Below are 13,561 nucleotides of genomic sequence, written 5' to 3'. Positions count from 1 at the left end.
ACTATCTGTGCATACTTTCTACTACACCTGTTACCAAAACACTTCAGCAGAATGGGGTAGCTGGAAAGCTGTCTGAGATCATTCCTGTCTCCAGAGCAATGCAGCAATCCTGTTCACTCCATTTTAAACTTCGAGGCCATCTAAAAAGCTCTGCTTTACAAGAGGCCAGATAAAGAGTTTGGAAAGTAACTTAATTTGCTTTCACAGGAGAAATACTTTGCTGAAGCTTTAGTTAATCCTATGTTAGGATTAACTCAGAATAGTGTTTGTCCACAGTTCCTATGAAGTGCAGATAGATAATAACTTTACAAAACTCAGTCATTTTATGTCAGTTTCTCTACTTAGAATGACAGAATGATTTGAATTGAAATGAACCTTTAAAAGTCACATAGTCTGATCCTCCTGCAATGAGCAGAGACATCTGCTTGTTTAGAATGGGATAGAACTGTCAACTCAGAAAAGTGTAAGAGTTAGGGTATAGCTCCCTATTATGAGATGTATTGTACTAAAGCCACACTAATCATGCATTTGAAGAATAGAAAAATATGACATTACTGTCACTCCAAAACAAGTTCAGCAACAAAACTTCATGTCTGACTTAGAATTTCTTGAATGCCAGCTTCTTCAACTCTTCCCTTCCCCCTCATACCAGACAGACAGCAATGCCTCAGAAAATTGGACTTTACCTTAAGCACTCTTCCAAAAAATCAGGAATTTCAAGGACTGTTGGTTTAGCATAAAAATATTCTTCAGAATAATTTAGATATTCTATGGAGTGCTACTTACCACCTGTATCTCAACCTGAACTGAGTATCCAGGAATGTATGCCTTCCAGGGTTCCAGGTACAAGTCATAGCGTATGTGAATCTTGATTCCTGATGCACAATGCAACTTAAGTTCTTGGGCTTCTCTGGAGCCACTGTACAGAAAGAATTAGCAATAATTAATCTATACATGCATTTCAATCCAGCTAGAATCCTTTTAACTGTCCCACTAGAGTGATTTCTGTGAACATCAAAAGTATCTAATTAATTTTTCTCTAAAGGATGTGGCAAAAAGTGCTGGATACCATCCTGCAATCAAAGTAAAGAAGCTTAAATAGCTGCTTTGACAGACAGTAGGCTGTATAAGGATTAAGCATTTGCTAGTAAGGAACAACAAAGACTTTTCATTCTGAGGCAGAAAACCTTGTATTTTAACCATCCTCTTAACCATCATTAACCATCTCTCATCTAAATATATTTTAATTCACACATAAGAAAAATTAAAAGCCACTACTGAATTGGCACATAGTGACCTTGCTAGTAACCTGAGCTCTATAAGCAATTTCATAGGTCTGTTTTCCCCCAGCTGAGGTATGGAAGAAGCTCGAGCTGCAAACGCATGCAGGAAAGCTTAGAGATCTTCATCCATGAACTGTGGTATGTAAGGAACTTATTCAGAATGCAGCAAAACTATTTCCTTTCCCTCTTAAACTCAAATTATAACATACAAATTTGTTTCTACCTCCTATATTATCACTATTTACAACAATATAATGTAGTTAGAGAATTTTATTTGCTTTCAAGATGAGTGCTAGTTTCAATAAAACAACCTTATGAATCTTATTGCTTTCTTCCTGAATAATTGTATTCTTCTCAAATCTGTTGCTAGTCTCACTATTTAGTTTTCTTTAATTGATAGTATCAAAATACAATAGCTTTAAACAAAAATGCATCTCAAGAATTGTAACATGAATTACACATGTGGAATGTCATCTGTACTGTCATTACATTTATAATCTTAGAATAATTTATCTGTCCTCACCTTTCCATGTATTTTACCTCTTTAAAATATTTTTTATTTTATATTTTCTAGTACAGAATTTACTCCTCAGAAATTGAAATGGAAAACATTACTTTCCTGTGATAGCATTTTTTAAGTCATGCTAGAAGCATTTAATTTTAAATTGTGAACTCAAGCAGGCCTTTTGCATGCAGACCATTCACAACTGCAGTACCTCTTGCCATCACTAGGAGACAACCATATCATATGATAATGGATAATCAGCCATATCATATGATACTTAGGACACTACAACACTTGTCTTATTATTAGCAGGACACCAAGTAATTAAGAAGTAGCACTTATTCACATGACTTTCTCGAGTCAGTCTTTCTAAAAGCACTTGGTCTGAACCATGCAAGTGCTATCATTCTAGAATAAATGAAGCTTATAACTAGTTAAAAGTATTTTCTTTGGTATAGAGGCAAATACCTTAAGACAATTCAGGTTAGCTTTAGTGATACAGATGAACTAAATGTTTCTCAGTCCATTAACGAAGAAAACATTATTTTCAGAATGTTAGTATGAAACCAGGACATGTCACCTACAAGTATTTCCTCCAACTCTGATACAGAATCAAGAAGTAAGGAAAAGTTCATTTCCTACTTCTTATTTCATTTAAATACACAACTTTATTCTGTAATTAAAATCTACTGCTTTTTGTTGTTTCATTTTTCCTATTTCAACATTGAAATACTCCAGAGTATTTTCTACTTTTCAGAAAACTTTCTTCAGTGCATACTGAGCAGCTGGGGTGGCACGTAATTTGATGATTTTTTACTCAATTATCCAGGAACTGAGGGAATAAAAATTAAGCCTAAAGATATGCACATTTTCTATTTTTTGCATTTTCCGATTTCTCAGAAGCAATTTTCTAAAGACCAGAATAAAATGTAAAAAAAATGGTACTCACAGCCTACTGTAACTGTAATTCCATAAATGTTCTGTTCAATCTGTCCATCTGCTAAAATGTTGCATGTCAGAGGAGTAGCCAGTGAAGAAGTGTCATTGAATGTGACACTGGAAACTGTTCTGTTTATTTCACGATACTGTTCTTTGGGTACCAGTCTATTTTTAATCTTCCAGATAATCTGACTGGCATAGATATTGCCGAAGTCAAGACAACTCTCATTCAGAATGCATAATGCTGTGAAATTGGAACCAAGGGCCAGTACAGGTGACTCCGGGATGATGTGACCACATGACTGCACAAGTCCACTTGAAGCTAAAAAGAAAACAAATTTCACATTTATTAAGAACTACACAACATCCCCTAACCAATATTGCTGATACATCACTAGTGCAATGTTAAAAACACTACATGTGTCTAAGCAGCAAGTTAAATAGTTACCTGACAATAATAAAACTGAAATGCATTGGTAGACTACCATGAAGATTTAAGGGCAAAAAACAGCATAGTGTTCTTTAGGCTCTGCAAGAGCATTTAATGAAGCTAGGAAAGCTCCATTAATAAATAGAGGCATAAGACAGAGTGGAGAGTCAAGGGTTGCATGTTTATATCTTTTGAAGGAGGAAGTTGTTATACTTGAGTTTACTCTTCTGATAAAAAAGTATTTTTTATTAAGAAAGTTAGCATAGGAAAACTGGGGTAAGTGTGCACCTGTGTTGTGGTGAACTAGCGCTAAAAGACTAGGTGTGTCTATCCTAACACACCTTACTTTCTGTCCTCATCCAACAAACAAAAAGCAAGCAGCTGCTTCAAACATTTGATCTAACTAGTTCTATATCCTCTTGTATTTGAGACACAGAAATCTTACCATCTGGAGAACAAATACTCAACACCAGATAGAAGGCAAAGGCCACCCAGTTCCACCGAGAAAACATGGTGCACAGAATTTCTGTAACAAGAGAAAGATATATATTTTTAAATTTAAACTATTACTCTTTACTTTAGATCAATATCAAAATCAAATTTGTATTTGCTCTAGCATATCTCGCGTACGCGCATTTATTTTCCTGGAATTGTTTGTATCTTCTCAACTTAGAATGGGCAAATTGTTTCCATTTTCCTCACTGCTAAAACAAAATCAAATGTTCACTAAAAAAAAAAAAACTAAGGCTGTTTAAAGCTGATTTAATTAGAAGTTTAAGAAATGTATCAGCTTTATGTTTTCACACTGTATATGAAAACAAACTTCACTGGTAACTCTGTAGGAGGTTCAGTTAGAATACAAGGTGTAACCGTGTGGTTCAGGTTTTAATACATAACCCTATGAATTTGATTATGGTTTTCATACTTACCTACCTTTTAAGGGCACTGATCCTCAGGCAAAGTTCAGACAAGGTTCAGAAGAACTCACCACAAAACTATGTGTCTCATTCACAAGAAGTGACTTAAAATACACTCAGGAATTACAAAGCACAATGCTTCCATATCAAGAACTGCTGTCTACTATAGAAAAAGCACTAATTAATTCTTCAAAACTTTACAAGGGAGCTTGCAATTCCTCAAAAGCTGCAGTACCTTTTATAACACTATATTTATTTCTGTATTGCAACAAAGCCCACTCATTCTCAAGTTTTGACATTTCTAGAAAACACTTTAGAGATACTGAAACATTCACACACCCCCATTGTTATGAAGCCACTATGTGTTATGGTTTTCTCAACTTACAGTTTTAAAGCAGTCCTAAACTACCAAAAGCAAGTGACCACTCTCTACTAAGCTATATTATTTTTAGCTACATTTAGGCATCTTTACAGGAATGGGTAGACTGGCTTAGTGAAATAAGGCATTTAGTTCACAAGCTGATTTCTAGAAGCAGACTTCATGCTATTCTTAGACCTAGAAACTTAACACAGGCTCTTTAGGTTACTAAGATTTGAGGAGGGATGGCTACAGCAACATGTTTCTGAAGTTTTATTTTCACTAACCTGACAGAACTTCTCTGGAAACTAGTATTCTTAGCTTTGTCCCACAAAAGGAAACTCGCTAAAAATTTTAAAAATTTTTAGTGGAATTCCACACTATTCTCTAGACAGGGAATTTAATAAGCTCCACTTACTATTATCAGAAGAAACTTCAATTTATGACAGCAAACATCCCTTTACTTTGATTGCATGTAATTTACTTCACAATAGTGACAGACACAAGGTATTTCACACACACATATATAAGTAAAACTAGACACACATTTAAGCATGGATCACCCCCAAGCAAGGATCTCATTCCTTACACATCAACACAACTAAGCCATTTTTTCTTTACAAATCAAGATAAACTGTGTAATGTAAAGAAAATCTCTATTCACATGAACAGCTAAATGAAAGCAGAACTCAAACATTTATAGCAGAGTCTTTGTAGGGTTTGCCAACCTAGGTGTCTTTCAGTTAGAACTAAAACAAAAGCTATCAGAATCACCCAGGTATCTTTATTTGCTTCTATACTTGTGAGTTCATTACCCAAAGCCCACCAAAATTTCCTGTATAGAAACTTTGCAGTAGAAACATTGCTGATTGAAAGACTTGACAAATATATTAACAAGCATTTGTTTGTCACTGGAAGTTTTAGTTCATTTTTTGACTAAATAACAAGTCATTTGTCATCAGACTACAGCTATATGGCATTGAGAACCAAAAAGCTATTAATTTTTTCTATGTTCTACTTAAGTACTCTCACTGGGCTGGATATAAGAACCACTATACTGCTTTAAATGCAATGTGTATTTGGATATTTATTACAAGGGAACAGTGAAATAACTATATAGATTGATTCTTGCTTATTTTAGAAGTGTCCAATATCTGAAAAATAAGGTTTCTGCCCACACATGAATTTCTGAATTAAAATAAAAACCCAACTAGTTTAACACATTTTTATAAATTTGTATGGTGAATACAACCAAATTCTAAAGAGCAGTCTCTTTTAGTTTAAATCGCCAAATAAAACCAGCGCATAGCGATCTACTTTAATGACTAACTTGTGCTAACACTTACCAGAATACTGCTTGTTAACCAAAGCCCATTGAGCTCTACTACAGACAGACCTTAGGATCCGTTATTTCAAGCAAGATTCATTTAAATTATTTAACTGGAACAATTTGAGTTGCAGAAGATCTGAAATTCATCAGAAGCCTAAGGGCAACTACAAGCTAGGCAGAAAGAAACAGGAGCTCTGCTTCACTGCCAAAAGCTGCAAAACAACAGCAGAAGCACCTTTTACACTGAAGGGGAAAGAATGAAACAGATGTAAAAAGGAAAGTTTTTTAAGTTTTTAATTTCTCTCTCATTTGCCATCATGATTCATGCCACCTTAGAGTAATGGCAGGGTCACCTAAGCTATTACATCATTACAAAGTTACTGGTTTACTTTTGGGTCATTATTTATTAAAGTCAAACAATATTTCCACAAAACTATTCAATGATTTTCACACCAGCAGTTATTAAGTATGGCTCAGGTTATTAAAAACATACTGTAAAGCAAATGAAAGAATAAATAAATAAAAAGCAATAACCAACTTAATAAGTAAACAATAATAATCACACATTTTGTCCTAAAGTATGATTTTTTCCACTGGAAATTAAAATTAAATTACTATCTTTGTTCATATAAATGTCATTTCTATATTCAACTGTCTTCCAGACTTGAAAAACAACATTTCAGCTGTTCCAAGCAGATTCATTCGCATGTAAAAGAAAAGACTGAAGTTTAAATTTTTACTACTTTGCACTTTGGAATGTTTAGCAATTGTTTTGAGGGAGCAGATATGCCCTCCACAAATCATACTACTCAATTCCACTGCAGCCAGCTCCTGAAAGGCAAGAGAATGGAGCTTCATGCTCCAGCACTTGCAAAGGACAGTGAAGTGGAAAGCCACACCCCTCCAGTATGGGAACCAAGCAGCTGAAACCGCAGTGTCAAAGCCATGCCACAATTCAGCTCGTATCTGCTTTAGGCTGCTCTGATGTATTTTGCTTACCCCCACCCCTGATGATCAACATGGTTTGAAGAAGTCTGAAGCTACACACCTCTAAACCCACAAAGGGGCTATTACAATCCCTTCTAATGTGTGCTATTTTTAAAAACATTAGTGTCTCTGGCTTTTACAAGACTGATTCTTAATTGAAATTTAGTTCTACGGGAAAGATCCAGAGTTACACTAGACACTTCCATCCACCCTGCCTACCTGAAAACCATAAAGGAAATGAAAAAAACCAAAATAAATGGTGGGACTTAAAACTAACAAAACAAGGATCCATACTTCATATTAGAATGAGGAAAATACTTCAATGCAAACTGGTATTTTCTTATCTGAGTGTGTAAAAATGCTCAGGTGAAGACAGTGCAGAAACCCTGCATATATAAGCAACACCAAACCTTAAAAGACAGTGCCATCATTCAACAGTAATGCTAAACACTAACTCTACACAATTCACAATTTCAAGTGAAAAAGCTTAGTCTAGACTAAGCTGTTAGTCTAGACAACAGAAAACTCATTTTTTTTCAATCACTACGCACAGCTTAACCCAAGTTCTATGTTTTACTGACTGGTACAGTGTATATATATACATCTAAGGTGAAAGCTGAACCCAATGCTGAATGAACACTGAAACAGCTGGCCAGTTCAGATGCCTTCTATTAAAAACAAACAAAACCAAAGAGCCAAACCAACACTTTATACTATGCAGTTGTTGTGGATCACTAAGTGAAGAGGCAAGGGAGACAGGGAAAGAAACTGACTTTAGAAGTGTGCCAGGTTGTTCTCATGGTTTAGTGGCCAAAGATCAAAATACTGAGTAAAACCAACATGGTCAATCTAGAATGCTGCTGATGACAGTCTTTAACTCACAGAATAGAAACTATCTCAAAGAGGAAAAAAAAGTTCAAACGCTTTGATTATTTCCGTAAAGACAGACTTATAAAACCCATATGCCATGAGATCATCCCATTTAATATCCAAATCAAATGGGATTTTTGTTATTCTTCACATCCTGCAGCCATTTTGAAAGGAAAGCACTAAGCCTTTATGTCTGATCCATAAATTGATGCTTCATGCAGCGTCAATGAAAAGTTAATAACAACCCTAAAATCACAACTTATATGCACAAAGAAGCACATGTTGAGTTTTAAGAACAACCTGTGACCAATAGTTTGTGAAGAAGTATCAGGCTTTTGTGCAAAACAGGTATCACTACTTATTCTGAGAAAGAGAGAAATCTTAAAAATTCATCTTATTTCCTAAATCATGAGACCTGCCCCAAAATGAACACAGGGATATGCCATTACAGAATGGGTTATCTCTCCATTTCAGAGAAGTCGCAATTCCTGTCCAAGTGACCTACAAATCACCATGTCAGTTTAAAAAACTATAGCTAAAATAACATGTACTTGCCAGCAAAGCCAGCCTGGAAGCCAGGAAGTATAGATAACACCACAACCACCACAGGAAGGTGTTCAGTCTATTAAAGCTCATTATCACATCAATCACAAGAGACCGAGGTTTCGGGAAAATGGATTTCCAGAAGTTCCTCAAAAAAAAAAAAACCAAAAACCAACCAAACAAAAAAAACCACCTATGTTTATAGCTTCAAGAGGTTATCTGTCACTAGGAATCCACATAGCTCAGGCAGACAGATCCAGAGATGCTTCACAAAGCAGCTGCTGCTTGAGGTTTTATAACAAGCCAGACTATACTTAAAGCCATCTAAAAGCTGTAACTATCCTCAAGGAATTTTGATTACTCAAACCGTAACTGCTTTCTAATTAAGCGTATTTCATCTCTAAGCTTCCTTCCTTCCTCCATGCTTATTTCCTTCTTGGAAATATTAATGAGACTCAAAAAACACCAGACTTCTCTAAGAGAAGCACTTGAAAACATTATGTAACATTATATGAACAGAATATTCTGAAATACATTTTTGTATTTAAAATCGCTATATACAAATGACATCTCTATCTCTTTCACCATCTAAGCAATAATTTCTCTATTGTACTTATTCCTCTGCCTCTAGAAGAAGGCTCATTCTTGTAGTTTTGGTAGGCACTCATAACAAAAAATATAAAGAAAAAAAGAAAACCAAAACAGGTACAAAGCTTAAAATTACTGAAATACCTAACTAGAGGCACCAAATATTTGCTTGCAATAATCGAGTTATTTCTGGTACCTTTTTAAAACTGTAAATCAATTTTTCTGGAATACTTCAGAATTTTCTCACAGCTAGCAAGTAGTTTTAGTTCAAAAATCAAATGAATTTGTACAAAGCAATGTCTTAGCACTCAGTGGTTGCATTTTGAAATCAAACCTTCCAGACTGATCACAAGCAGTGCTGCTTCTCTAATCTAGACAGTTCTTGCTAATACAAGAACAATTAATTTAAAAGATGGCCAAAAAGGTTATTTAATTTCACATAACTGTGCAAATGCTAATCCTCCAGACAAGCAGCAAGGGAAGAGTATCTCCATTTGGTGTACTCACTTACAGATGTGCCTGTCTATCTTTCTCCTCTGCCAAAAATATTTATCTATTGACTTGAAGCACCACATTTCCAGAGATATAAACAACATCCAAACAATTACTTTGAATGTTCAACTTCTAGGAAGTAATCTCAAATTTTCATCATCCACATTCACATTCTTATTGTGCTACACCAACATATCGATGAATCTGTTCAGAAGTTACATGCTTTGAACATATCCTACGTGCCTCTGAAAGTAACAGCATATAGGAAGCACAAATGTTGTATTTCTATAGAAAAGAGGGTGTAAGAAAAAAAGTTCTTAACTCCCAATAATATCCAACTTCTTGGGAAGGTTGCGGATTCCCTTTCCCCCTTTGCGACAGAACAGCTCACTAACGACAGAACTATAATCCCACACAGTACGTGTAGAACTATGCCTTCAGAATGCCTCAGCAGTAACAAGCAGCCACCAGCTGGCAAACCCCTCGTCAGCCTAAAACAAGCATGAAAACTGAGACTGGGAATTATTCCCCTCAATCCTGCCAAAACACTTGGCAGCCTGGTTTCCTTTGTGCCTCAGTTTCATCATCCGAGAGATGAAAATAATAATGCCGATTTTTTCTTAGGGAAAGCATCAGAGCCCCACTACAGGGATGACTGGCGCCCAGGACCACATGGGAAGTAACCAGACGGCCACTGTACCCACTCCTCCCCAACTCCTCAGGGAATCCCCTCCACTACATGGACCAGCAATAAGACAAAGTGTGCGTATCTTTCAGGGCAGCAGTTTTCTACCATCTACAGGCAACAAGAGCAGACCACTTAAGGTGACGGCAATAAAACGCAAATCTCTTCATCAAGGAAATGGGTGCCGGTGGCACAGCCACGCTTATGTGACAATCGAAAAAGCCGAAAGACGCGAGTCCCGCGAGGGTCGCGACACGTTTGCCAACTCGGCCGGCCGGCACTAGCCACCGCCGCTCTGGGGAAGGCGCAGATAACCTTCAGCCTGACCGTCCGCGCCGCGCCGGGGGCAGGGCTGCGGATGGGGCCCGGCGGAGCGGCCCCGCGCGGGGCTCGGCACCCCCAGGCCCCGCAGCCGCGGCCCCGGGCGAGGCCATGTTGCGCTCTGAGCGTCACGGCCGGGCAGCTCGGCCGGCGCCGGCGAGGGGAGGCTGGACGAGACGAGACACCGCCGCGGGGCACGGCTGGAGATCGGCCCGGGAGCCGAGTGGCGCAAGACTGCCGTTCGCCCGCCCGACCCGACCCGGCCCGGCCCGGCCCGTCCCGTCCCGTCCCGTCCCGACCCCCAGTCAGCCCTGAACGAACGTCCCACTGCCCCCACCCGGGGCGCACGGCCCGGAGGAAAAGGACGGCCCAGCACAGCCCCCGCCGGCAGACGTCCCTCAGGGGGAGGACGCAGAGGAGGTGGAGGGGAAGAGGAGCGCACACGGCCGCACACCCCGACTCTTACCCGGCACGGCCGCCCGCGCTACGCGGCCCCTGGCCCTAAATAGCGGCACAGCCGCCTCGCGCCATCGCACCGCCGTCCCGCACGCGCGGCCCCGCGCCCGGTCACGCTCCGGCCCCGCCCCAGCCCCCGCGCGCCCTTCCCTCCTCCTCCACCCACGTCCCCATTGGTCCGTGGCGCCAGTGACGTCATCGCAGGGGCGGGGCTGCAGGAAGGGGCGTGGCTTCCCGTAACGCGGCGGCCTGTGCCAGGATCCCGGGGGCGAGGGGGGCGCGCGCGGGGGGCGGGCGCGGCGGCGGTGGGGCCCTGAGGGCGGCGGGGCCCCTCCCCCGCGGCGCTCCGGCCCCTCCGCGCCCGGCGCCTCCCGCAGGGCTGGCCCATCATGGTGTGTACCCGCACTGGGCGGCAGCCGCGGGACGCCCGGCCGAGGAACGGCCGGACCCTACCCGGGCCGCAGCCGGCCAGGCCTCTGGAAGCTTCTCCCGGCCCTTGTCCGGCCGGGCCTGCGCGGCGGCGGTGTTGTCCTGAGCAGGCCTGAGGAGCCAGCGGCCTTCCCGGCGTTTCGCAAGACTTCCCTGGGAGTACGGGCGGCTGGAGAATGCTCGTCAACAGCTGCCGTGCGAGCAAAGCGCTGCGATCCAGAGCAGTCTCGATGTTTCAGTCCCTGCAATTCGGTCAGGATTCCAGTCCCTGAGAAAGGTGTTTTTGAAAGATTGCTGAGGAATGGTCCTCAATATAGATCGTTAATGTGATCATGACCCACCTTATCCTTGGACATTTCTTCATTCAGTAACTCTGAAAAATTACTTGTGTAAATCCGAATAGTGTGCTCTAAGGTGCTTTCTTCATTCCAGATTAATTTTTTTTCTAGTTCATCAGTAAGAAAGAACACTGCCACGCCATAAACTTGGTGCTGGGAGTGTCAAAAGAGGCTATTCCTAATGAGGACAGTATGAGACATCACTGATGCGTGCCCGAGTTTCTTCCTGCTGAATGCTTTAGGGGTTTGCCCCCTTAGTTCTTAAGTTATATTTGGGCTCAAATAGGGTATCAGGTATATTACACTACTAGTTATATCATTAGATGAGTGGGCAGATTGGCTAGATAAAAAAGACATCTAGTTCAATACCCTGTTTCAGGAACTGACATGAGCTGCTAATAAGACAAGATTTGGAATTTTGGAGAAAGACAGTGGAACATAGTCTTTTTCTCATGGATTTAGTACCAGTCTCTGATTATACTTGGTGTACTGTCTCAGATGGCTTAATATCCAACAAAAATGTTGTTGCTAATTCTGAAAATGCTGTATTTTTTTCTATGTAACAGAGTAAAACTGGATGGACACTTTTAAACAGCCATTTAGTTGCTCTGCTTTCCTAACAAAGTTGTCTGTATTTACATAATTTCTGATAGGCTATTTATCTAGGCTGCAGATTAAATTCATTACTTTATGTCCCTGCTTGCAGCTGATGCTGTCTAGTAACCTTAGATACTGTAGGTACTGCTGTTTTCTCCCATTGGTGGTGTCTGCACTCAATAAACTCAGTCCTTTCCATTTTCTCCTACAGGAATTTTGCTGTTCAAGCCCTTCCTAAAGTATCAGGACAAATGACATCTGCAGAATAAGTTTCACATTTTTTTCAGTATGACAAAAGTATAACAGTTGGTCACTTTTGCTTTCTCACGAAATAATGGTTTTTATCTTTGTGTCTATATTGATTCTGGGTTACAGTTTGGGACTGTACAAGTACAGTTTGATTGTATAATTGGTGGATTTCAGTGTGTATGGATTTGCCTGTTTCAGCATCCTCAAAAAATAAATTTTTGGCAACAAAACTTTAGGTGGGACCAGGCTCTAACCAGAAGGACTGGAAAAATAATGTTTTTCCACTTGTTTTAGCATGTCTTCTGTCTCTTGTATGATCACTTGAGTTCTGCTGCTAAGTAGACATTCCAGAAGTAGACTCTTCACTCTCCTCCCTCCCCCAGCCAACAGAAAGCCTCTTATGACATTCTTATTCTGAAATCCTATAGCCTGAAGCGATTCCTGGTATATTGCCAGAACTTGTAGAACAGCCTTCCATCTCCCTTCAAAACCAGTCCTGTGACAGGCTTCACTTACATGTGACATGCATTGTAACTCTTCAAATAAGCAAGAGATTATGTATTTCACAGACTATCTATGGACTCAGTGTAAAACTATGTACACATATCTGTGTGTTGAGAAACAAAATAATTTGCTTGCAACAGTACCTAACTTTTCCTTACTGACACAAAGTACCATTTACTCATTAACAATTTAGTTGCTAAAAATCTGATTGTTCTTAGACACCATTTTCTTGTACAAAGCAGGTAAAAAGTTAATAGCATTACAGCTGCCATTGGATTGATTCAGGACATTTGGGATCCCTGGTAAAGAAGAAAAGCTGTTCAAGCATGTTGTGAAGTGGCTTTTCTGCACATGGATGATTTCCTGTTTCCTTTCTAGTTTGATTTACTGTTTCATAGTCTTCCCTAGTGCTATATGGCTTTATACTGTACTGTGTATGTAGTATAGTACTGGTATATAGGTAATATAAAAACCAGTTATTTAAACTTCCAAATTCTGAGGGAAATTAAAAATTCTGATCACATATTAAAAATGTTCCTGCCAGCAAGTATTTTAATCTGCACGTTGAATAAAGAATTATATTAAATGTTTATTTTATATATTTAGTTAAATGTTTGGTCATATATTCCCTAAATATATGAGGCAAGAATAAAAGAAAGCTAGTTGTCAGGAATTGGAAAGTCTTTGGTATCAATTACCCTCTTCTTATTCACACTGCAATTTATATTCCAGCATAGTGC

The 13,561-nt window shown here is 39.6% G+C and overlaps 1 protein-coding gene across 1 annotated transcript in view; it reads right to left on the bottom strand.

The window, feature by feature from the left end:
- Window positions 1–10,816, bottom strand: part of IL6ST (interleukin 6 cytokine family signal transducer) — a 32,820-nt gene extending 22,004 nt beyond the window's left edge. Inside the window, exons 1-4 of the mRNA XM_071425390.1 lie at window positions 10,715–10,816; window positions 3,603–3,683; window positions 2,738–3,049; window positions 787–919 (exon numbers count right to left, since the gene is read on the bottom strand). Coding sequence (XP_071281491.1) covers window positions 787–919; window positions 2,738–3,049; window positions 3,603–3,669 — 512 coding nt within the window. The 5' untranslated portion in view covers window positions 3,670–3,683; window positions 10,715–10,816. The remainder of the gene's footprint in view (window positions 1–786; window positions 920–2,737; window positions 3,050–3,602; window positions 3,684–10,714) is intronic.
- Window positions 10,817–13,561: the final 2,745 nt, after the last annotated feature.

Source organism: Agelaius tricolor, unplaced genomic scaffold, assembly GCF_023055355.1.
Source record: "Agelaius tricolor isolate 1412-34295 unplaced genomic scaffold, bAgeTri1.0.p SCAF_4, whole genome shotgun sequence".
Lineage (NCBI taxonomy): Eukaryota > Metazoa > Chordata > Aves > Passeriformes > Icteridae > Agelaius > Agelaius tricolor.
Note: the sequence above shows the minus strand (reverse complement) of the source record. Positions and strands in the feature narration are given on the sequence as shown.